At 40.5% G+C, this 25,713-nt stretch overlaps 1 protein-coding gene across 8 annotated transcripts in view; it reads right to left on the bottom strand.

The window, feature by feature from the left end:
- Positions 1-25,384, bottom strand: part of dscama (Down syndrome cell adhesion molecule a) — a 54,168-nt gene extending 28,784 nt beyond the window's left edge. For 2 of the 8 annotated variants that reach the window (XM_077740630.1, XM_077740631.1), the window contains exons 1-3: positions 24,185-25,081; positions 14,018-14,335; positions 13,449-13,598 (exon numbers count right to left, since the gene is read on the bottom strand). In XM_077740630.1, the coding sequence (XP_077596756.1) occupies positions 13,449-13,598; positions 14,018-14,335; positions 24,185-24,227 (511 nt within the window). In that variant the 5' untranslated portion in view covers positions 24,228-25,081. Of the gene's footprint in view, positions 1-13,448; positions 13,599-14,017; positions 14,336-24,184; positions 25,096-25,284 lie in introns of those variants that run through there. The other 6 variants (XM_077740625.1, XM_077740629.1, XM_077740626.1 and 3 more) reach the window with 5 other exon arrangements.
- Positions 25,385-25,713: the final 329 nt, after the last annotated feature.

Raw genomic sequence — 25,713 nt, 5'->3', positions numbered from 1 at the left:
ATGCAGGGGGGTCCAATGCCAGGGTTTCGTACCCATGATTGCTTGATTATTAACAAAGACTCCACTTATCTGGTTGATTTGAAATTCTATTTCATTCTTAAAAGTCCTTATTAATAATTTAGCTGACAAGAGCGAGAGAGGGGAAAAAAAACTGTCTGGTGAGAGGAGAAATTGCCAAAAGCGCCCTGATTATTAAATGACCAAGGGAAGCATTTAACATGCCGTCATCTCAGAATGGGGGGAAAAAATAGTTCTACAAATAACATCAAGATGGTTGTAATTGATTTACTCTGTCTATTTTAGCTACCACTTGCTGTAATGCCCAGTGTAATTAGGAGGTAATGAGAAGATAATTGGGCATTGGGCACATCCGCAGAAAAGACATGCAGCGTTCAGGTGCGGAATAGCTGGACATTTGGGAGGGGGATGCTGCAAATGTATCAAATAGGCCCTCCCTCCTACAACACCACCACCTGACTGCCACAATAAGGCAGAGGGATGGGAGGATGCAGGGGGAGGGATGCAGAAGTGGGGGATGGGGAGCAGGTGGAGAATAGCCTTACTTATAATGTCAACATAAAAGAGAAACCGGTTACTTGCTCTCTTTCACCGAATCCTTTGCACGTATTGATTGGCTTCAAATTTAACCTTGAGTACTAAGTTATTTTTGTCACGGTCCATACGCCATGGCACGTAAAGTGACATATAGATGCGTTTTAAAGCACCCCCCCTTTCGAACAGCCTCTTAGAAATAACGCTCATCTCCGTATACCTCTGATGTTTAGGGTGCTTTAGGAGTGGGAAAGCGAGAGAGAGAGAGAGAGGTGAGCTGCTGGTTACTGTGGCAACTAGGAGAGTGACTCCTGGCCTTATGCTTATAAGGGAGGGGGCCTGGGGGGTGGGTGGGGGGCGATGTGGGGTGGTTTTAGTAGAGAGGAGAGTGCTGGTGAGGTGATGTAGCAGAGGGAGGGTTGGGGGTGGTGGTGAGGTTGGAGGAGGCAGATCAGAGGGAGGTACCAGTGGGTTACTGTGCACACAGAGATGCACCCTCTTTTTCCCTGTTCGTTTGTCTTTCTTCTTCTCTCTCGTCTTTTTATTTTTTTTTTTGCGTATTAGAAGAACAAAAGACTATGTCTCCTGAATGGTGGCTGTGCCGGTAGCAACCTCACTTAGATGCCAGACACCTTTTAACTCTATGTCTTTCTATGCTCTGCTTTTAGAAGCTGATTTTAGTCAACTGCAGAGCAACATCTCCACTTTTCTGTATTTGTTACAGCTCAATCCTGCAACTGCTGAACCAGAGACATGTTTTAATTGGACATTTTGACAATTTTTAAGCCCTGTTGTGGTGACAACTACAAGAGGACAGTAAGGGCCCTGTGACCTTATGACAGGAGCTCACAGAAAAACAGACTGCCAGAGACAAACAAAGCCATGGGGTCTGTGTAATGACTATGCTGCCCCCTATGGTGGGGATGACCTTATAAACAATAACATACTGTCAGTGCCTACTGGGAAATGACCTCTGGGCAAGGTCAAATGCTTGGAACTTACTGGACAAGAGAGAGTTGGTATGCAAAAATGTCTTTTGTTGGAGAAATCTAGGCATGATACCCTGCGTTTTTGTCCATTTCCCTTTGTGTGATTTTACTCAGGTAAGTTCCATCATTTAAACTACATTTCTCACTAACTTGGGTAATTGAGTATGGAGAATTGATTGTATATGAATCAATTGGACGTTAACGTCAAACTGTTCTTCCAACTCTGTTTTTATGATGTGCACAGGCTGGAGGCGGAGTTTGGCAGGCTTTAGTCTGTTGAGATTGAGTGCACACTATTTGCAAAACTTTGTGTTCATCCTATCAGAGGATCAGACGTTTTTTTTGGACTACAGTGTGAAATAAGCATAAAACTCTAAAGGAAATGACCTCCATGTGCAAAGTAATCTATTTCCCATGATGTCACCGTACACCAAGTCAAAACAAACGGCACCATTTATTCCACTTCCATTCATTTTCAGTTAGATTTGGAATATATTTCATTGATGTCGGCCTCAAGCAATGCCCAAGCGCAGAGTCGCGCAATTCTAAATGACTCCTTTACTATACAAGACACACTTTCCTATGATCTCAGCCAGACGTTTGGTATCAAAAGCACATTCTCATGTTTCAAGGAGGACTTTCATGTCACTGTGAAGGCGGCGGGCGGGGGACGAGGAGGCTGAGGAGTCAGCATATGGCGTCTTGAATTTGGGGCGATGAGACCTGACAGGTTAACTGAACATGTGGTACGGGGCTGTGAGCGGTAGGGGTGCAGGAGTGGTATAAAGAGGACAAAGTAGAGGTTGTGCATGTGTGTGTGTGTGAGTGATTTCCAGAACGTAAACGTGATGTGTGTTTTGGGTGGGAGGGGTAGGTGAGTAAGGTTGCTAAACACTCCCATCTGTTCACATCCTGAGGCGATGCTCATGCATGTCTTATGCAGATGAGCTATCGCCGTGTTACTTTCTTCCAAGATAAATACAATTTAAATAAATTTAAATCATGGAATGACAGCACTGGGAATGAGGAGTAGCAGTTTCCAAGGGATCGTTTACTCTTCACCTGCCCGTGATCACGGCTCTCATCCCGTAATGGCGCCCTCATTACGGTTTGCCTACACCTGGCTCTTTGAACGGTCCCTTGAGATGTATCTGCTAAACGTCGAGTCCCTATGCATGCTGATATTATAAACTGCTATCAAGAGTGTCATGTGGGATGCTTTGGACAATAAATGCACATGTTTAATTTATAACAAGGCAAATGCAAATCTCCTTAAAAATTCTACTGCTGTATTTTTCGGACTATAAGTCGCACCGAAGTATCTGAAATCATACCAAACTAAGAATATACAACGAAAAGCTGACAATATATATATAAAGATATATATGGCATATTTTATAATATTATTTTATAACTATGGAAAAAGTGTGATGGGAAAATACAGTATATTTGGATTATGGGTGTACTATATTGACTAGTAAAAAAATAATCAGCAATTATTTACATATTCCTTTTGATACTCGCTCACTTTAGCTAAGATTCCATCCGTGACTATACGCGCATGCTGCTTACCCACTGAAACCATTACATTGAGTTTATCACTCTTCTGTAAGATTTACTACAAGTGATAATTGCATCTGAAACCACCATCTCTGCTGTCTCTTATTCATACAGCCCTAAAAGATAATGTAGCATCATACATCACTTTGTTAATGAACTGCTTACATAACAGCATCACCCTTTTAAGTGATTGCCTATTGCTTCAAGTTAAATGCAACGCTAGACAAAGACTTCAAAGACTGAATAACAGTCGAGAAAATCACAACCAAGAGAGCCTAATCACATTGGAATATTTTTTTAAATATACATTGCATAACTGATTTGCAACAACAGACTGTGTCTTTCACTCATAACACTCTTCTATGGTTTTAATAGTGGAAATAGTGGACATCTTTGTTCAAAATGGACATTTGGACTTGCTATTTTGGGCAGATCCTACAAAATCAGGTGACTCTCGCGCAAAGAAATATTCCTCCGGGACGTCCCGAGTTAATACCCTTCCGAAAGCAAGGTTTCAAGGGAAAAAGCCTGAGATTCTTACACCACCCACAATCTTGCTTCTACATAGACACTTCCCTATTTTCATTTGTGTGTGCATGCTTGCACTAAATGATCTTAAATCTGACTTAAGTCAAAGAGCTCTTGGAGAAGAAGGTGGGCAGATAAAACAGTGGAAAATGCAGAGGACGTCGCCCAAAGCCGAGAATGATTTGAATCTGGTAAACTGTCAGAAAGAAGGATTACCCCACCAAATCCCGGGCGAAAATAGAGGCCCGAGTTATTTACTAGCCTTACAACCAGATGCAAACCATCTGCACTTAATTGTAAGACACAAACTTTATGAAGATCAACGAGGGATTAGGGCACAAAGCTTCTTATGGCGTAGAATTGGTGTCCCTGCTTCGAGGGAGAGTATGGAAGAGGCAGCTCGAGACACGTCACTCTGCTCTGGAGGACGTGAACTCTACTGCGTTTAGGCGTCGCAGTCTCATGTTAAAAAGACACGTACAACAAAGTACTTCTTAGAAGAAAAGTTGCATTTCAACGCTAGTGGTTGATGGAAGAACAAATACACAGTGTACACATTTTTCTGCCACCGCAATATTTGAAGAGGCTTGTGGTTCTTATAGGAAGAAGCCACCCAATGAAGTGTAAGGGTTCTATTAACCAAGACATATCCAGGTAAATCTCAGTTCACTGGAAAACATGACTGGATTGTAACAAACCAGCATGTGGCATTGGTTAATGTAGGTCGTGCATTATGTTGTTTGTGGGCAGCCATCTGAAGACGGCAGATAAGAGGTCCTGTCCAAGCCACTGAATGGGAGGTAGCCAGCGTAATCCTATTTAACAGGATCTCTGCTGAATGCAGGGTAGGGCATTTCAGTGGGGTCACGCGAGGGAGCCTGGCGTGGTAAAGTTTTGGCTTCTTGGGTCAACTACGTACTACTGGTTGGGCCGAGTTCATCTTGTAAAGAATTAGAACACAAGCAGAACATTCTTCTTCCACTACAAAATGTTTCCGATTTTAAATCACACCAGCAAAACAATATGCTATACTATGGAGGATAGAAAATATCGAAAAGGTATGTGGCACTGGGGTACAAGTACATTTTTCAGAAAACAAGAACAAAAACAGAGAAATTCACAGACCTCCCAAGAACAGAAAAAAAGTGTGATCTAAATTGTTTGCTTTTCACCCCCTTGGTACTGCACTAATTCCTCTCATCTCCATATGTTAAGGATGGTAAGGGGGGGCTGGCTGGATTGTGTTTGAATACATGTGCCGCATGGGGGGTGTCGGGGATTAGGCCATCCTGTCTGGACATATGTCTTTTATAATCACACTGGTAGGAGCACTGGTTGTGTCTGTCTGTAGATCTCAAGATAGCAGGATTTATGGACTAAATCAAAAGTATCCCGACCCCCCAGCGATGACAGACTGCGACCACTTACAAAGACGACTGGTATTTGAAAAGCAAGCATGAATGCTTTCGAGGATTTTAATTTAGAACCCCGAAACTGTGAGGCAAACACGCGGATCACTGGGTCAACATGTTGGAAAACAGGCTTTCGAAAAATATATGTCAAACGTAAAGCCTTTGGGCAAGAGTTGGGGCCAACTGCGTAATTTCATGTTGGCTGCAGAAGTGAATGACTCTGTACTGATGCCAAAGAAGCGTAACTTCAATGGCTCGTCTTCCACGACTAAAATACTTTTTGACCTTTCATTTGTACAAAAAATACTGATGTATAAGCTCTAGGGTGCAGTCATCAGTGCACCTATTGGGAAGCAATATAAGAAATTCAATTTCTAATACGAAGCTCTATTGTTTGAACTGAAATAAAATGGAGTGTATTTGATTGCATTTCTAGTAATCTTTTTCTTTTTTCTTAGGTGACCCTCCAGGTCTTCTTTAGGCCCCCATCCTTATGGGAGACAGCAGATTAAGATAAACCCTTGGTTTGGAAGCTGAAGGGATCACAAAGTTGAAGACACAATGTAATCAAGCCCAAGAACGGGCAAAGCCTCATCCTAAGCAGAATGTGTTATTTTCCTCGACAAATGCAGTAAAAAAAGCGATGCTCAAACACTATGGTTGACTGAGAATGTCATCAGTGCCTTAATACTGAAAGGTCCTGAAAAAAAGAGATACATAAATATCCAATGGCCAAGAAAAGTTTTTATGGAATATTTTGTTACTTTTTATCTTAACTGTGTAACTGTTATATAGAAAGTGATCATGTTTGGAATGATTGCTGCCAGTTCTCCCAGTTAAAATAGAATGAATGTCTGTTTCTAGCTAATGATTTAATACTTAAACAAGAAAACAAATACATTTTAAAACAAATGCAGACTTTAGATGGATAAATCCTGCTCAATGGGAGAAGCAAACATGGTTTATTTATTTAATAATTCTTTATTTCTGTTAAAATGCTAATGTCAACATAATACTGGGAGGTTTACAAGTATAAATATGACTACTTGAAGCAAATAATTACTCTATTTTTCACAATATGTTTGCTTTAATTATGAATTTATAAGTGCAATGCATCATTTCACTGTTTAATGACCTAATTCTGCAACATAAAATCTGCAAAATGAAAAACAAAAATTAAATTAAACAGAAACATTACCATTATCAGAGCAACTAATCAAACTGAACAAACTGAACTCATTTAATCTTTTACTTGATACTAAATAAAACCTCTAAAGTGTAAGCACACATTCCATAAAAAAACAAACTCAAGTGGAAAAAAAAAGAGAAGAAAGTGGATAAAATTCAGCGAGCTTAACGACTGCCGTGAGAAGAGCTTATCTTGCCACCACAGCTAATATGAGCTTCTCAAACAGATGAAAGGCTTCCTCCCATTCTCAATTTTTTTTTGTTCAATTTCTCCAGGCAATTTACTTAGGGTGGAGGGAAAAGGAGTGAGGAAGAAAAGGGACAGAGAATAAGCGAAATGTATTGGCCTAGTGGAAGACGAGTCATAGCGAGTTGCAGCCAATCATGAAGAGCAGGCAGCATCAACTGGGGCCCTCAGCAACAACATGACTATTTAGTGTACGCCAGCATCAGCTCCTTTCTATTTCCATGTCATGTCGTATCGCATTTATTTCTGTGCTTTAAATAGAAATATTATCCGGCATTTTGACTTTAATTTGTGGGATATTTGATCTTCATTTCAGAAAGACTTTTTGTTTTCTAAAAAAAAGATAATTCCATATGATAGATACATGGATTATGTAAAGTACACATACCAGATATAAATATATTGTTTGGAGTGAGTTTCGTTTTAAAATAATATTAAAAAGCAGGCATTTGGGAAACTAAAGACAGATATTTTGCTAATTGCTTTTACAAGAGTATTATAAATATTTTTTTAATCTTCATTTAAGGAAGAATTTCTTTAAACAAAGATATTTTGATACCATAGACTCTAGTTTAAGCATGCATTATGCAAAGTAGAAATACATTGAGTGTACTGTATATCGTTAAAAATAATTTCAAAAAGCCATTTGTGAATTTAAAGGGAGCTGTTTTTCTAAAAGGCTTTTCTAGGTTGTGATTATGTAAATCATTTTAAATAAATAAAATATATTTATCAATCTATATGAGGATTGGCCTTATATTTTTATCCACTATCATCTTAAAACTGAAAAATAGGCCGATGGAAAATGGTGGGTTTATCGTTCCTCATTTCTCTCATCTGCGAACCACAGGTTACATATCAATGAGTCCGCGCGACACGGCACCTGTGTAAAGACGCGGGAGGGAGTTACCAACCCCAGAATACACTCTGAATGCAGCATTCACTTGCTTGGGGAAAATGACGTCCCTTTCCTCCCTGCAGGAGATGTCCATCTATCATGGTTATTTCCCATGGCAGCTTGCCTTGAAATTACCTTTGCACCAGGCATCTTTTGTCCTGCCACGGGCATCTGATTTATTATTCCAACTTTTGATCAGATATTAATGAACTCGTGTATCAGAGATAAAGTCTGCGGATGTCCAAAAAGTTCATGATGGCCGGTTTTTGCTATGGGTAATGTGGGCAAGTGCCTAGGATGCAATCCAGCTGAGGGGGCCCTAAAAATTATATATATTGATATATATATATTAGTTGCCTAGACTGTCTATCTTGTAGATCATCTGCTCTGAGCCAGAATTGGTCACTTAGATGAGTCACTGCATCAATATTTTTTTCTCACTGTTACATATAAAAAAAATTAAAAAAATTATAATGATGATGTTGATGATTAAGCATCCGAAACGGCCAGAAAAGTTTTAGCTTCAATCCAATCCGCCAGAATCTAACGCCAAGGGTAAAAAGGGTGAAATACTTTTAAAATATTGGTTACAGTCGAAGCACTACATTCAGAATATATTCATTATCTTATTTTTGGGTTCAGGCTTTGTGCAAGTATTTATATAATGGCACATTTGTACTCTTCTATTGCTGAAAAATGAGTGTCTTTCCTAAAATGATATCTGAAAGAAGACTTATGTTTGTATTTAACCGTCTATTTGAGAAATAGAAATAATATATACTTATGTTTATATGTTGGGGATGGAGGGGTCGTTATGGCTATCTGGGCACTGTGCAAAATGAGGCAGGATGAGATTTCATGTGTATTTCAATCCTAATTCTAATTCAATAAATAAAGTATGGAAGGAAGGTACAACAGATTGAAAATGTTAAACACCAATGACTACTATGCATCTAATTTGAGGCCTGCTGAGCATTTCTACATGTACTTATAGACAGCCCCCTTCACAACAATGTCAACAATGACAAACACCCAACAACAAAAAAGAAAAAAAAAAAAATCACACATCTACCAGCATGAAATGATGATGTCCAGTGACATTTAATTTCTTGCCTGTCCTTTGCTTTCACAATCATCACCAGGATGTGAAACCCTGGGCGTCATGAGATGGCATTAACGCTCAAGTCATGTTTTTTTTTTTTTTTTTTGCTCCTCTTTCTTTCAATCGCTGGCTTCCTTAACGGAGATTGCGACACAGACAGGGCTGGAAAAAGAGAAGGGGGTATAGATAGGGAAGAAGGCCGTGAATAAGCAGAGTGAGTGGCATGCATGGACGGCCCCTCTGTCTGTCAAAGACGTTGCGGCAGCTGCACGCACGCGATAAGAGCCAGCATTCACATCCAATGCCCCCCTTCCTCGCCCTCTCCCTCTTTTTTCTTCCTCCTACACAAGACGTGCACACAGAGATATCCACCTCCTCTCGCCCCTCCTATTACACACGTTTATATGCACATTTGGTTTTTCTTCCCCCTTCTCTCCTACCAAGAAGTCTTCTGGCATTGCTCGCGCCCAGGCTAGGTTCAAAACGTGGACAAGACGAAAAGTGATGAGAAAGATGACTACTTGTTTTTTTTTTTTTTGGTCAGAATGTTTTGTTGTTTTTGCATGCAGTAATCACGTGTATTTTAAAGTTTCCATTTTCGTCAGTGGGAAAAAATGAGTTGCCTGAACGTGAGGAGAAATTGACAGGAAAATTCCCATTCATGTCATTGAGTTTGACACTTAAACTCAATGACATGAATGGGAATTTTCCTGTCAATTTCTCCTGACGTTCGAGCAACTGATTTTTCATTCAACTATCCATCAAGTGTATTTGTAATTTCTGTAAACTCACGTTTTGTAATCATGTTGCTAAAGTCAGGTAATTGGCCTTCAGAAATTAACACTACAACATTGGGGAATACTTATTTAGATGACACATATGCTTTATAATCCTAAAAAATATCATTTTTACTACATCTATTCCCAAAATATGTCAAATGACAATTTCCTTTTCTCTGCCCTGCTACAACAATTCCCAAAAGATGTCAAAAAACAGTTTCAAAGCAACCACGTGCATCAGACATTTGATGGGAGCACATCTTATAGTTTTCAAACCAATCACATTTTACTCAACTAGATATTTATGCTTATTATTATTATTATTAAGTGTCAGCCTGTAAAGCTGAGGTGTCTCTATTTTTTGGCTAGCAACAACAAAGTTCTTGAGGAAAAAAATAATAATCAAGTATTGTTCGGCTGTACTGATCAAATCTAGTCCCAAATCTGCTCAGTCTGTGCGCAATTAAAATACAATTTTATTGCTAATCTGTATCTTGGCAGGATGCCACAGATGACCTGGCACGAGTCCAAGTCCAGAGGCAGAAGCTTTCGTCACCCCCCCATACGATGTTGAGCAATATGCCAAACGGCAGGGGTACAAAGGGGACCTCACTGTTTATCAAAGATTAGGCAGTCTTTAGTACCTCTTTTTTGAGCCACCTCCTCCTCGTATTTAACAACATGCATGTGTGCGCACATCTCCCCCTTCCCTAATTAGTCTTTGCCCCCCAGAATTTAATCAAGAACCAATTGTGCTTATTGGTGAGCAAAGAGTAACATAAAAAGGCAGTGTGATCATTTTTGCGGCATCTAATCACCCTGATATTGTACAAAAACTAATAAAATTCATCACTCAAAAAAACTTTTCCAATTCTCGGTTTAAAAGCAAAATGAATCAGTATAACAAATGAAACACAAAAGCGTTAAAGTCACTTAATTCCTTACAGTTATGGCGAACCAGGGAGTCTGCATGCTGCCCCGCCCAATAGTATCTACTTGTAATTTTCCCATGATGCTTTGTTGCAACTGCAGTTAGATTAATGCACAAAGATATTGATTTTCCTCCCCATTCTTTTTTTTTTTCTTCCTTCACTGCATCCTTCTATTTATATCGCTAAGCCGGCCCAGCCACTGGCTCAGAGAAAAAAACTGCTCAACATATACTGCTAAAATCAAGATGCTTAATACGTTTTGCAGCTTTACACTGAATTTCAACTTTGTCCTACTGTATAAGACGAGCCTAAAAGGTATACTTATTTGGTGATGTCTGCCCATGTAAACATACATTCTCCACAGTCCACATGACCCATTTTTCTGTGTGAATAACAATAGCCGAGCCAATCACTGGCAGACAGAATGACGAATGGAGAGAGGGTGAGAGAGAGACAAAAAAAGGACTCCATCTCACATGTCATGGCTCCAACGCTGCCTGTCGGCAAGGAGAGGTAGGGAGGAAAATAAGAGGGAGGCTGGGTCTCCTAGTCTTTTGGCTACACCCATCACACAGCAACCAGGCAAACCATTAGTCGCCCACAACCTAGTTCAAGGTTGCACTGCATCAATAGAGGCAATTACTCTGCAGAATTCTTTTAAAAAAGGGGCCATTTCAATAGTGGGAGAGATGCAAGGCTGGACGCAATCACCGCAATTGTTATAGTACTTTAAATCAGGGATGTGCAGAGGACGGCCTGCGGGCTCTTCGCTTTTTATTGGCCTGAAGCAAATGATGAAAATATCATTGAATATGGCACAATAAAGAAGCTTACATTCTGTTGCTGCAAGATTAAATAGTCCATAGTTAACTTCTGTTTAATTTTGTTCAATTTTCAATTTATATTCGATGTTATATTTTACAAAAATCCTTATGCAATATGTTTGTATTTGATATATATTTTTATTAGACATAAGGCGATTAATTAAGCTCTCTTGATTATTTTTATACTGTCGCTGTTGTGCAGTTTCTTTCATTAGTGTAAATATGTAAGTATAGTACACTGCATATGTAATTTTCACATTTGACCTTTGGTTTAATTTGTTGCTTGTAGCCATTGACTCCTTTACCATTGAAAATGACATAGACAGTACATTTATTTTAACTGGGAACGTTAGCATTGGGTAATTGGCATCAGTTTTAGGCCTCCCTGTCAAAATGGATTATCAGCGCCAATGGCAAGCAATGAGTTAATGCTGAAAAAAAGAAGGCGGCTGAGAACAGAGAATGCGATGGCTCCGATGCTCAGCACGTGCTGCGCATGAAAAGAAAGTGATTTGTGTGCAGTGGCGTCGCGGGGGTCGTACCCCTCTTGGCCCGACGGCTCCTGAATGCAGAGCAGGGAGCGTCAGGCAAACGACTACAAGGCCTCCTCAGTGACTGTAGCACAGACTCTACCTGGGGAATGACCAAGCCTACCAAGCCTACGGTGGCAGGCTTCTTTCCACAACAACGTGTCTCCAAAGACTACAACCTGTTAGTCTGCCCATCCAAACTAACGTCTTGGGATCTTTTTAAACAAAGGCGTGAATGTTGTTTGTTTCAAACACAGTTCATTTCTTTGTATATGCTGACTGGGAAAGAATGTCCTCTTAGGACTTTTATGATATTGTCTCTATTGACAGAAATAGGGACATCCCAATACAGATTTTTTTTGCTTTGATACTGTTCCGATACGTATATTTTCAGAACATTGGAAAGACTGCCAAATTTATCTCAACCACTATTACGTATATCATCAGTTCAAAAGTAGTCATCCAGTAAAAATGTGTTTAGTTTATGGCTTCCAAATGTCTAATGCAAGTGTTTGATTAGGGCCTTCGATAACATAGATATGTACTTAAACGTTTGATTATTTTATTATGGTCACTAGTCTTGTTGGTGGTTAGGTAAGCCTTCATTTTCACACTGTTTCTGAGGCGCCGTCATGGCGATTCGGCAAGCAGCCTAACCTGTCTCCCTTCTAATGTAATATGTGTTGTTTACAATGACAATAAAGAAACCTCGTAGCCCCTCCACATGGGCAGTCGCCATAGAGACTATAGGCACATTGTGCTACATTTTCCAAAGGCCAAATTAATTATTCATGGCCAGGAGAGAAAAGTAATATGTCAAAAATGTTCTTATTTCTCTTGCGGTATTAATCTTACTTTGTTTAGTAAGGTGGGAAATTAAAGTGAACCGTTGGCTGGGACTTTAGATACTGTGTAGATAGACAGACGTGGATCCAAAAGAAAAATAGAAAAAACACACAAGTGCACTTAAAGTGTGTGCACTACAATTGGATGAGAATGGTGGCATGCATGCAGTGAGACGTGAATAAAAACCATTTGCTCTTGGATTCATAGGCTTCCGTCATCCATTATTTAGCACGGAGATTGTTGGCTGAATTATTTTTCTGACATCGTTTACATGGCTGATGGCTACAGATGTGACGAGTTTCCTTTTTTTTGTTTGTTTAATAAAGGCTTTGTTTTGACTTAGGGCACATTGTTCATTCCTTACCTGTCATACAAATATGTACGTGTTACATTCTAAAATGGTTCAATGCGATGCAATCAAACATCCATTCAAATTTGCCAGTTCACCAGCAACAGAACCCCCCTCTAACCTCGCATCGGAAACATGATACTAAAAATCTATTTATGAACAATTATGAGAGTGCTATAGATTTCACTCCATCCAAATTTGCCCCAGAGGACGAATGGCAAAACCGCCCACAACAACAAAAAGTCCCTCAAAAGCATTTGCCCTCCATTTAAAAGGCAAAATGGCATTAACTCATGTCTATTGGGTTTGCTAAATGCCCCACATAAAGTGAATTTGCCCCCCAGGGTTGGGAAACAATCACATAGGCGAGTGTTCCATTTAAGTGATTTGAATGATCGGAGTGCCGCCGTGCTCGCTATCAAGCCACAGAAATGGGTCAATACACTGAGACTAAGTGACACGGACGTGTGCTCGTGGAAGGCTGGCAGAGGAACTTTACCAAGGCCTCGCTGACATTAGGTCAGACAGTCTTGCAAACACAGACATGGACGCCACCCGGCTCATCATTTCAGTCCAAACTAGTTCTCGTTTTTTGAAGGTTTGCGCTGAACTGTGATTATGAACATCTGATTTTTGGCGGTAGAACAACAAAAGCAGGCTAGAATTTGCACTCCGAGATGGAGAATTGCCGTTGTAATGAAATTTGACTTACTTTCGGCGTTAATTGACATTGTGTCTTTTTCCCATGACACAACAGAGATGTAGGCCTCCACGGAGGCGGGGATAATGCACTTGAAGACGGCCACATTGCCTCTCATAGCTTTCTGGTCCTCCACCCGAACAGTGTACGGTTCCCGTAGGACTGGTAGGGAAAGAAACGAGATATTTTAATATACTGTAGCATTCCATAAAATTAAAAAAATCAATTCCATGCAAAAGCGAACTGTCCGATAATGTTAAATGCAGCGTATCATGCCATTTACAACTATCTTCATCATCGTTAGCTTATGGTAAGAGAATACAGTCCACAATAATAACTCGGATTCCAAAAATCCTTACGATGACTATTAGTGGTCACCAGAACTGAATATAATTTGTCTTTAAGTATTTTTATATGAAGATTATTTAGTATTTGAAGTAAATAGCCCCCACCCCCTAGAAGGACCCGGAAATCAAGAGTATTATGTGCTTTGACCTCCGCTTCAGGGTTGAATTCAAGTGGAATTTCTGTTGATAAATGTTATTACAGCAAAGTCGACATTGAAGTACAGGGATACTGACCGGCCTTAATGTGGACATCTTGGCTCCTGATTCTCCCTGAGGGGTTCTCCGCTGTGCAATAGTAGGTGTTGTCGTGAATGAGTTTGCTGAAACTGGATGGGGGGATGTGGAAGATCTGAAGGGTGCCATTGGAGTGCACATGGCGGATCCCTGGCACGTCATAGATCTCCTCGCCAGTGGCCAGGTACCAGCGCAGTGAGACCGGTGGCACGCCTGCTGCGGGACAGGGCACCGACGTCCCTGTTGTGCTGGCGAACACTACCTCTTGCACAGATGCATTGACAAAATATAAGCTGGAACGTAGATCTTCACAGAAAACTGCCAGAAAGAACACATGGAATGGAAAGAAAAGAGAAATAGGTTAGCAAATTCCCTTCCAAGGATAACTTTGAACAGCATTCAAGATTAGATACAATTCTAAAAGAGAAGAGAACAGTTCTTATTTGCTAGCCTGCTGCTTATTTTCTTTTATTATTCCCATGCTGGCCGCTGCAGTGGAAGAAGCTGGTGTGAGCATACCTAAAGAGATCCACCGCAGCAGGGTTGGGCCATAAGCACATTGGATCGTAAATAAATGAGAAAAAAAAGCCAGACCTCTAGCACAAAAGGTACCTTTCCACACTAAAAGAACTGTACACTGTATATCTGTAAATTGCATATCCTGTAAATACACAGTAAATTGATGAAGGACATCCTGTGCATAAATCATTATGGCTATGCTTTGTAAAGCAAAGATCCTTATAGTATATGATATTTGTGGATTTTCACAAGTTACAGTGGCTTCATCACACGTTTCCAAAACAATACAGGGTGGCCTATCAATTTTAATTAACGATGGGTCTAAATGTCTGTGTGAATTGCTCTTTGTCTACTGTACAGTAGAGCAAAATTACGCATGTATTTTATTCCAACTTTTTGACTAAAAACTACCATAAAATGCCTATCCAAATTCAATGCCTTGGATATGTTTTAAAGTTTAAACCATTTTAAAACCTTACAAAAAAGTGAAATCCATCTGATTATGAGAATTAACTTTAAAAACAAATAACGTCAAAAGTGAAATTATACCATTAAGGCAAAAAGGCCTCTGAAAGTCCCATTTTTTTTGCAGAATTAATCATGGAAGAAAATGAATCCATCCCCCCTTTTCAATATTTGACAAGATAAATGAAGCAGTCTGTCACTGTCGACATTAAACGAACCAACTTGATTTACAAAGTGCACAATGAAATTCCCCAGTGATGATATGCATATGAAATAATGCCAAAGGATGATTGCAATAACATGACCCCGAACATACTACAGTACATGTTGTGTTTATGACGCTCTCTTGTGCGTTGACATCTGGCCGCCCGTGCGACAGCTGCCAATCCCTTCTCCCTTGAGACCAAACATTTTAGCGCTTCATAAATTCCTAATGAGCACACTCAAGTCACAGGCCACTTCCACCCACCGGTCGCTCAACCTGTTACGACAAACAAACACCGTGGTGAACACGTGTCTCGGCACATTTCTGGCTGCATTCACTTCACACATGCAGTACTCAGAGGGCCTGTCCTTGGGTGTTGAATAGCAAATTGGGGTATTTGTTGACAGTTAACATATTGGGAGAGCTTAAGTACAAGAACGACAAAAACAACACACAGCAAAGTAATGACACGTATCATTAAGGGGATAGCGTAGATGATGAAAAATCCCAAACTCCTACCAAGATCACTAACCGATTGTATATTCAAAACATTTGGGATTTTAGTTGAAGAATCAAACATTGGCATCTAATCCAAACGCACATGACGACTTTTTGGACTCAGATTCTCGCCATATTGGAATTTGAGAAGCTATCTGAACAAGGAAGCCATATAACTGCTTTTGTCTTGGTCTTTCATGGGGCAACTCATCAAATATTGAGAGCACCACCCATTTCTGGGTGGTTGATTTCTTCAGATGAGAAAGCTTGATGGACACACGAGCCTTTAACATGGCGATGCTTCGGATAGATACAGTACCACTGCATTTATTTTTCAGTGCAATGCCAAAGAAATAGCGCAGGAAGGAGTTGAGTGGGGAGGCGGAAAAGCTGAAAAGCACTCAGACAGCCATACAGACCACTTTTAAAGGAGAAAGACAGAAAGCCATGGCGGAGGTCAAAGCCAGCTTCACCTTAGGTGTCTTTCCCAGCCTCTTTTAAGTGTGCGCATCCCGCGGACTCCCAAAATTTATTTCTTCATCCCAAGCCTTTGTTCCTTTCACCGCGCTTGATAATTCCATGGCTGTCCCCCCCCCCCTCGCCTTTCCAATCATACTGGATTGGACGCCAATTGCCATCAATGGGATAACTTAATGCTAGCCTTTACAATTTAAATGGATCAGGTGTTAATAACTGTCCATGGAAGTTAAATTGGGTTCTTTTATGATCAATATTCAAATGGTGAGTGGTGTACAGTTGTGGTTTGAGCCACCCTGACGTGCAGTATTTTCATAGTTGCTTCAAACCAAAGGCAGTCCTCCAATCATATTTGCTGCTCAAGGGCACCAGACACCCTTTGGTCAAGGAGAGTGCACACGGGCGTGTCGTAAAAGATGTTGGGGGATGAGCGTTCATGTCGTAGAAAACGGAACCTGACGTGCCTTAGGTTGACAGGCGGGTGCAAACATCAAAATGTGCCGTTTATTCTCAGACAATTTTCATTTACCGATTAGAAACCTTTAAAATTGGTAGCAAAATGTTAGACTTCCATGTGGAATCTCCCAGGCAAAACCCCCCCATAAAGCTCAAGATTATTTCTCCCCAAACAAACCTGCTCAGTTAATCCCCCCCCCCCCCCCCCCCCCCATCAGTACCCACTTGCAAATAGTACAGGCAGTTCATTTAGGGATCTGTCTGATCAATACAATCCCACCAAAAGGCGGCTCTTGTTTATTATTGGGGTCTTTTTTTGCTGTATGGCGCTGCAGTAGACACCAGAGCATCAAGACATTAGGGCTACTTCACTGTAGGAAACAAGCACTGAGCCATACTGACAGCTCGTGGCAGGCAATGCAGGTAATTACAGCAGATACTGTCTGGGGAGGGCAGAATGGGGGCTGGGGTATGAAAAATAGGAGGGGTGGCGGATCGGGTGGAGGACAGGACTGCCTCTTGATGGCAGTGAGTAAGCATCCAAACGGAGCCCCGTCCCTCCCCCTTGGACGGCCCCGAGACTCACAAGCGTCACCCCCGCCGCTCCTGCCCTAAGGCCTTACTGAATATCTAGCAAAGCAAAATGCGGTGGTCTGAGATGTACAGATCACAGAACAGGGAGCACTCAGTCCCAAATCATCGGCTCCCAATTTGCCTTCATGAATAATGCTCGAGCGCTGTGCTCAGTGTCATGCAGATCCCATGTAAAAGCAATGATAGGAGCCTCTTACGCCAACTCTCCAGAGGGCAAGGCGACCGTTGCCGCCAAGTGGGCCAATTGATGCATTTGAATGTTCATCTACATGGGCACCGACAAGAGACGAAAGAGTTCCCACGTATTAGGGACTCTAATGACTTCTATCACCAAGGTGGAAGGGGACAAATGCCGCAAATCAACTCAGACAGAGTAGGTGGGAGAGAAATGAAATGACTAAAAATTGAAGAAGATAAAAGGTGACTGATTAGATAAGACGAGGCTGATGCCACATAGACGATGGGCGCATGGGGAAAAACAATATTTTGCCATTTCCCCAAGTCGGCATTAAAGCGTAAAATGCATGAGTGACAGCAATAGCAAATCTTCGATAGGAGGGATAAATACCCAAAGGGCCAATTCTTAATTTAGATTTTTTGCAAAACATATTGGCAAGTCAACCAGTGCCACCATGTTTGACCTTGTGAGTGCTGCCTGACCTGAGGCAGCGGCCCTCTTTTTCTGGCTATGGAGAAAGAGGACAATTGGGGATGTGGTGGATCTTAGAGCGGGGACATTAAACCCAGCAGGAAAGGATGAATAAGATTAGTTGGAAGAAAACGGCTGACAGCTTAGAGATCATCTTAAAGTTGTGCCACTACATAGGAGCCTGAACATTAAAGAAGCACACTACAGTTAGCAACTTGACAACCGGTAAATTGATTCCACATCGACCCTGTTTACTTCTGTATTTAATGTTCTTGCATTCGGACTGTACTTCACGAACACATTTGTTAGGAAAACATCTATTTGCACATGTGACACGGAGATAAAATAAGTTGACATTGGGGGTCAAATTAAAGTCTTGTGGTTAAGAGGGATTGTGGGTCAGATGACTAGACGCTGCTTCCCATGTGCAGGCAGAAATCTACTCATGATGATGTAAAATACAACGTGCACAAAAGGTCTTTGCTCCATTTGCCTCAAAGGTGGGGCTATTGCATCTTTAGGACATTCAGTACTTGAATGTTGACACACTTTGAAAAGGCTCAACTATGCTCTGTCCAGATTAAAAAAAATAGTACTTTAGACTGTTGGGAAGAAATATAATATGTACAGAAAATCTACGAAAGCAATACAAGTGGTATGAAATGAAATAGTGCGAATTAAGTCATGCGTGATTCAAGATTTATGTGGTTGCAGATTGGCGGTGGCCACAAAACAAAATCAATTTTGGGCTTTTACAACCGCTGTGTCTGCAGCACTACTACAAATTACTCTGATGGAAAAAGAGTCGATTGAGAACAAGAGCAACAAGCAACGACAAACAATACGCTAGCACGCATTCGAGCGAGGCTAAATCTGCGTCATCTTTTTTGTTAAATACCTTTACTTTCATCAGGAAAAAAAATACACTTTCATTCATTACTTTCTAGTATGAGCTTGTATACAGTATTTGTCTCCTGTTCTGCCTCTGGACAGTGTGTCTAACTAAGACAGCCTGTTGGAGGTTGAGCAAACAGCGACAGGCAAAACACACATCAACGTATTCAGAGCGTTTAGTGCCCTGGATTAATCAAATTATAATTTAATCATCTGATCAAACAGTAATTAGCATAATCACTTCTGGGCCCAGCCTGATAGAGCGGGGACTGAAGCGGAATGGCGCTGGGGGCTAACAACACTTAAACGCAACATTTGCCAGAATGGTTGAAAATGTGACACATTTTCAGCCCATAAAGCCAAACCAAATTCTCAATTAGGGCTGTACAAACCCATTTCTACGAGGTCCGATTTGAGAAAAAAAATCTGAGAATGCGAGGGATAATTTGAAATCTTTTCACTTGTATCTTTTCTTCTTTTTTTTTTAAATAGACGATCATCATTGGGGAAAAATATCCCAAACACGATAGCCTTTTATCAGACTAGTTTATTATTATTATTTTGAAATATCCTATACATTTATTGAGTTAAACCAAAATACTATAATTCTCTTCTTTTACATTGATTGTGAATAATAATGCAATTTAAATTAGTACCTTTATCTAGTGTTAGAGCAGAGAAACACCTTTAATAATCTTTCTTAGGCCATATTCAATAATATTTTTATCATTTGCTGCAGGGCAATAAGTACTTGTCAGTGGCCTACCTGGGCCCCGTGGACCCTATTTTGGACACCAGTGTTCTAAATGCTAAGCAGCCTGATTTAATTAGGCCTTTGGAAAACGTATTTCAACATCAGACATCCAAAAACAAATTCCATTTTGGTCTGAGGTTAACACATATGGCTAAAATAAATAATATTATTATTGTAAATTTTAGTATTAATTCAGTTTTGATTGAGATCATGCCACAACTGAACAATACCACAAATATAGCCAAGAAGTTCAACATCTAAAGAACCGCAAGCTCATTTCCAGTTGTTTAGACAAACAATAAATATTGGCCAGCCTTAAGTGCCTAAAAAATGGTTGTTTCTGCATGGTGAACCAGAATGAATTGATATGAATCTGTAAGCATAACACAAGCTGACTCCATATGAGCGTTTTCCCCCCGCTCTTCCTCCTCTTTCTGCCTCACTACACATCATCATCTCCTTAAGCATTGCAGTTGGGGTTAAATGAAACCTTTAACAGTTCAATGTGCAGCCATTAGCATATGCTTGAGTCTACTCTCATCTCCACAGCCAAGGAAAAAGCCCAAGCGTACACATACAAAAATGCCTATAGACAAAGGCAAAGGTGTTCAAATTTCACCTAAAATAACTCAAGCAAAGTACTTTTGTTTCAATGTAAAGTCTAGAATGACAGGCTCTTTATACATAAACTCAAACTTCCATTGAAATCAATGCCAAATTCACAAAATAACACAATGTGCGCCTGTATGTTATGACACAGATTAATTCCAGTCATATAAGACGCATTTTTATGGCCATGTGAATGCTTATACGAAAAAAAAGGGAGAGTTAAAAAAGTACAATGAGAAACAGTGTATGACTAAATGCAAGTACTCCTCATTCAGGTGTGGTCCTATATTGTAAAGATTGGCTGTGTATCATGTACATGTTTCATTTGGACCGTTCTTAATGACTGGGTTAATTAGCGTTTAATGGGCAACACCGCCAATTGTCTTGTAAACGGTACCTGTTGACACATAATGACTTCACATGCCTGGTGCTTTTCAGTGAGAGACTCATTTAATAAAAAATTTAAAAAAACATTTGCTTTTCATGGCCAAACCATCAGGGAAATTAGTTCCGACTGCCATCTGCGGTCCCTTTGCAAGCTTTCATATTTTTTATTCCCTGGATTATTTATCCATATTTTGGGGATTGGTTTTCATTTCTTATATGCATGTATTTTTAATTGGTCATTATTGCTTGTTTACATTTTAATATTTAACATTTTATTATGTAACATTTTGCAGTTGTCATATATTAGTGAGTTTGAAGTGATATAGATGGAATCAACCTGGCCTTGGTAAGCACAAGGATATGTTCTTTATCCAAATGTTAAATATCGATTGTTGCTGAGCGATGTAAATTTGCTCCGCTTTCCTCCCTGAGATGAAAATTTAGACATTGATTAGTCAGTAGGAAATGCTAAGCATATTCCTCGCTTCAAAGTGAGTAAAATGTACCTCTAATTTGAGGAATTGCATGACTATGGTGACAATAACCCCCCCAAATCTATCAGATACTTCATAAACTAATAGAAATCAGCCATAGAGGGTGAACTTCCTTTTTAATTCTTTCAATCGGGTTGTTTGGTAATACATTTCAAGAAATCTATAGCACATGTCAACATAATCATGTCCAAAGTCACTCTCATCAACTAAATAGTTATTTATAGAATTGCAAAACACAGCCTTACTGGTAAGTCAGGACATTTTGAAAACACATTCCATTCTTAGTGGCCTACATTGCGTTGACTGGTCTGTTGATGTTAATGGGCAACTGAGGAGCTGGCTTGTTGCTGTGACTGCGTCACTTGGTCCTAACGCTATGTGAAGTGACAGAATACACCAGAAGACCCCGCACCATACAGACCTCCTTTCCTACTGGCCCTAATGCGACCTCTGCTACAGAGGCTTGTTTTGTCTGATTAGAATTGGGTTAAAACTGTGCCGTGGTGTCAACCTTGGACTTGTCAAATTCTATTTCTAGGTAAAATATAATGATTCCATTCCATCTCCTGGCAAGTGACTCGTTAGTTTACGGCGCAACTTCAACAAATTCGGACCACGTCTTTTTAATTATTATTTATATATAAAGCATGCATGCTCACTACTGTCCATACGTGCATGTCAGATGTTTAAAAAAAATACATTTGTAGATTTAAAGCATTATTAGCAGATCTTAAACAGAATTTCTGTCTTTGCCCAGTTTATTAGTGCCCCATTGAACATTTATCATATTTCACCCACAGGTTCACCAAAAACAACACTATGCCATATACACAATTTCACTTCTTGAGTGGAGATTTAAATCTAGATGGGCATATAGTTTCAAGAGCATCAAGCACCATTAAACAGAACTCCTTATAACATGCAGTATGTTTACACTAAGCGACAGTGAATATTTCATTACAGGCAAATATGGCCTCAAACGAGCAATTGGGAGCAAAATGGAGTTTGCACAGTGGTAGGCAATATTCATAAATGACCACTTCAACACAGAGATGTAAATAGGTGGGCTGGAACTGCCAATGCATGATGTATATTTCCACCAAAAAAAAAGCTATTGCAAATGCCAGTAAGAAAAATCTTCAAACAAAATGAAAGGCCACTCTCATTTCTATAAAAGAAGCATTTCCAGGGTCACCTGCACACAGTGCGGTATTCAGGGAGCCTAAAACCCACACTGCAGCAGCACTCATTAAAGCAGGTCTCCATAGAGACAACCTCAGCATCCTGCACGAGGGTTCTGCCTTAAAAGCCTGTATTTTTCTTTGTCCAAAAACAAAATAATAAAAAAAAACAGGAGAGTACATCTTAACATGAGCATTACAGAGATTACTTCTCCTGGAAGCTGTACATTAAAGCAGATCTTTTTGTGTCATATATCAACAACGACAGACGGCCCTTTTATCCGACATGCATTCGGCTAAGCTAATCTTAAAAAAAATAATAAATTAGCAAAAAAAAAAAAATACTCTAATTTCATTCAATGTAGCCTACATACGATACAATCAGTCTGAATCAATGAATCCGAGCCAAATCCGGTCTCAAACATTTTTTCAATGCGAATGTCGCAGCCTCTTTTTCCAAGCGCTGCTGCTGCTGCTGCCATTCAAAGTTTCCATGTAGATGTCTCGAGCAGCAGCAGCCATTTTGCAACGCTTACGCCTGGACCGACGATTGAAGAAAAAAAAAAAAGCCAATCGCAAGCTAAGCAATACATCACACTCAGCAAACAGAGATCTTAGCGCAGTACACGTGTCAAACTGGAAATGGTCATCGGTGTGGGTTCGAAAATGCTTGTCTTGCTAGAATGGGGTCTTTGGTGCAACACAGTATTTACTCGCTTCTCCCCGAAGAATAACAAGCGCTTACAATTTTGCTTTAATGGAACGTGCTTCACCTTGAATTCGACTGCACACCGCCGCCAAAACACATTTTAAGAGTCCCAATTTTCTTTTAAGGACAATTACCTCTCCCCCCCAACGTGCTTTCATTGCATTCCCTACCCTAAAGCCCCTAGTCCTCCTCATTGCCCCCCTTCTTCACACACCCTCGGTGGCTTCGCCATCAAAAAAAATCCTTTGCCCTCAGACACCCAAAACCAAAATTGCTGCTTATCAGTCCTACATGATTGAAGTAACTAATTTTTGATAAAGAAAAGGCCAATTTCATTTCGGCACTATATGCATTTAGACAGGGGCAATAAGGGGCTTGTCCCCCCCCCCCCCAAACCCAAATGCCTCCATGCTTGTGCTTCTAATATGGCGGGTGCAGTGCACGAGGAAAAAAAACTAGCTACCCTATAATCCTTTTACCCAAAAACAAAAATGCCAAATATGTGCATGCTAGTTTCTCTCCTTAATCAAATGATTCCTCATATTTTTAATCTAATGTGCATTTTACAATGCGATACATTTGAGGGTTTTCTGCAAGGTAAACTTCTTTTTGAATTTATGCATGAAATTAGTCATGTTGAAATGATTTTTCAAGTTCAAGAGCAAATTTTGTTCTCTAATAAAATGTTGCTATAGAAGCAATGCATGCTATTTAAAACAAGTTGCTTGTTTTGATTTGTAACAAAGTGTAATTAATATAGGATTCAATCCCTATTTAGAATAACAGATTGAGGCCTAGTGGTGTTGGACTGCAATAGAATGAAGGCTGACTTTGAAGATGAAGAGAAAAGAGAAAGGAAATCCTGAAAAGAAATTCTTCAAGGCGTCAAATTTTTACTAAAATGTCATTCAAGGGTGGGGGGTCGAATCAATATACACATCAATATGTAGATCCTACGCTTCAATGCATGCTGCGCCCATTGTTGCCCAAAGAAGCCCCCTTATTTTGCTTTTCCAGATTCTTCATGAATCCGATTAAAAACAAACCAAACACACCAAATTCCTAAACGTTTTTACACTTGAAGGTGACCATAAATGAACACCCCCTCCTAAACGGCCCACTGCCCAAGACTGTACATAGCAACAGCCCCCCCACACACCTCCCAGTGACTATTTGGAAAGATTTAGATTAATTGTACCTTGTAATATCCTACTATAAACTTAAAGTTAAAGCATGCAATTGAAAAAAAAAGAAAAGAAAATAGATAAGTACTCACCATTCAAGATGCACTGGGAAAAGATAAGAGCCAATATCCACATGCCCCGCTCCTTTCAATATCCAAGCTTAGGCTTTTTCTGCGTCTCTCTCCGCACTCTTCCTCCTTTTGGACGTCGTTTTGTTTGTTCAACAAGTCATTTGCGATGAAAGAATTAAGCGTGGATCTCTTTTCGACGGGGCACCGTCTTTTTTTTTCTCTCTCTCTCTCTCCCTCTCTCTTTCTTTCTGTCTCTCTTGTCCTCGCTCACAGCATCCAGGCAAGAAGATGAAGGAAAAGAGGAGGAGGTTTTGGAGCTTCTCTTCGCAGCCGATTGTCTGCTGGTGTTGCAAAACAAAAAAAAACAAAAAAGAGAAGACGATCCACAAGTATTTCGTCTCCTCACTTGATGGACCGTGCGAGGGTCTTCAACAGCGTAGCCGTCCCCCCGTGTCGGACCCCTGCCTGCCGTTGAACATGAGGAGGGGGGCCCGGCTCCAGGTGAGAGGCGCTGACTCTAAAAGATGGAGGAACACATCCAAAAAAAAAGAAGCAGGAATTAAAAAACAAAACAGACTCCAACCAAAAAAGAAAAGAAAAAAGAAGAAGAAGAAGCAAATCCTATTCAAAAGAACAAATGTGGTGTGTAGAAAATAGGGATGCGAGCAAAGTGCGTGCGTTTGTGCGTGAGCGGTTCGAGCTGAATTTGCGTAAAAGAGCGCACACGGACGATCGTTAGCTGCGTTGGCAACTCATGTTCTTCTCTCCACCTCTCTCCGTCGGGCGAGCAACAAGAACACGCATCTTTCTTCCAAGGAAAGCCGCACACACACAAACTGCGCACACTGCTCCGTGCGCACTCCAACCTGCCCTGCCTTGCGCAAGTGTGGGATAAACCCTCGCCTTCCTCTCTGCTGCGGCGTCCTCCCTCTACCATTGCCTTAAAGGTGCATGCATGTGGGTGGATGGGTGAATAGAAGGAAGGAGGGAGGGAGATTTGAACCTGTAGGTGCACGTTTAAACGCCCTATTTTGTCTTTTGCCTCAATGTCGACAAAGTTAACAAAATATAAACTAATCAGGGGAGATCTACACCGAGCAAAGAAGCAAAACATTACTCACCCAAAGCAGGAACAGGAAAAGATGAGGCAAAAGGCAAATTGGGTGTGAATACACAGACAGGGGTTGTTGTCAATTACCATCACCTGTCAGACAAGGGAAGGCAAGCCAGAAAGGACAAATCAGGTAGCACTCATGTAAAATCATGCAAACAGGACGCACGAGTCAAACACACCCATCCATCAATCCCAATTATCTGGCAACTTGACTCCTCAAACATTTTGTCATAATAAATTTACTTAATTGTACAAGAACTGCCTTTTAAATAAAAAAAAAATCCCTCAGTGGATTTAGAAGTCCAATTCATATCAACTGGGAAGACAAATTTCATTGTAAAGAATGGCACTGGGTGTCCAATTCCTTTCGACAGTAAGGAAGAAATTGGACGTCTATTGACATAAATGGCTGCCAATTCCAATGAGCTATATCAAA

Source organism: Stigmatopora nigra, chromosome 19 (assembly GCF_051989575.1).
Source record: "Stigmatopora nigra isolate UIUO_SnigA chromosome 19, RoL_Snig_1.1, whole genome shotgun sequence".
Lineage (NCBI taxonomy): Eukaryota > Metazoa > Chordata > Actinopteri > Syngnathiformes > Syngnathidae > Stigmatopora > Stigmatopora nigra.
The sequence above is the reverse complement of the archived record's forward strand: the minus strand, read 5'-3'. Positions and strand labels throughout refer to the sequence as shown.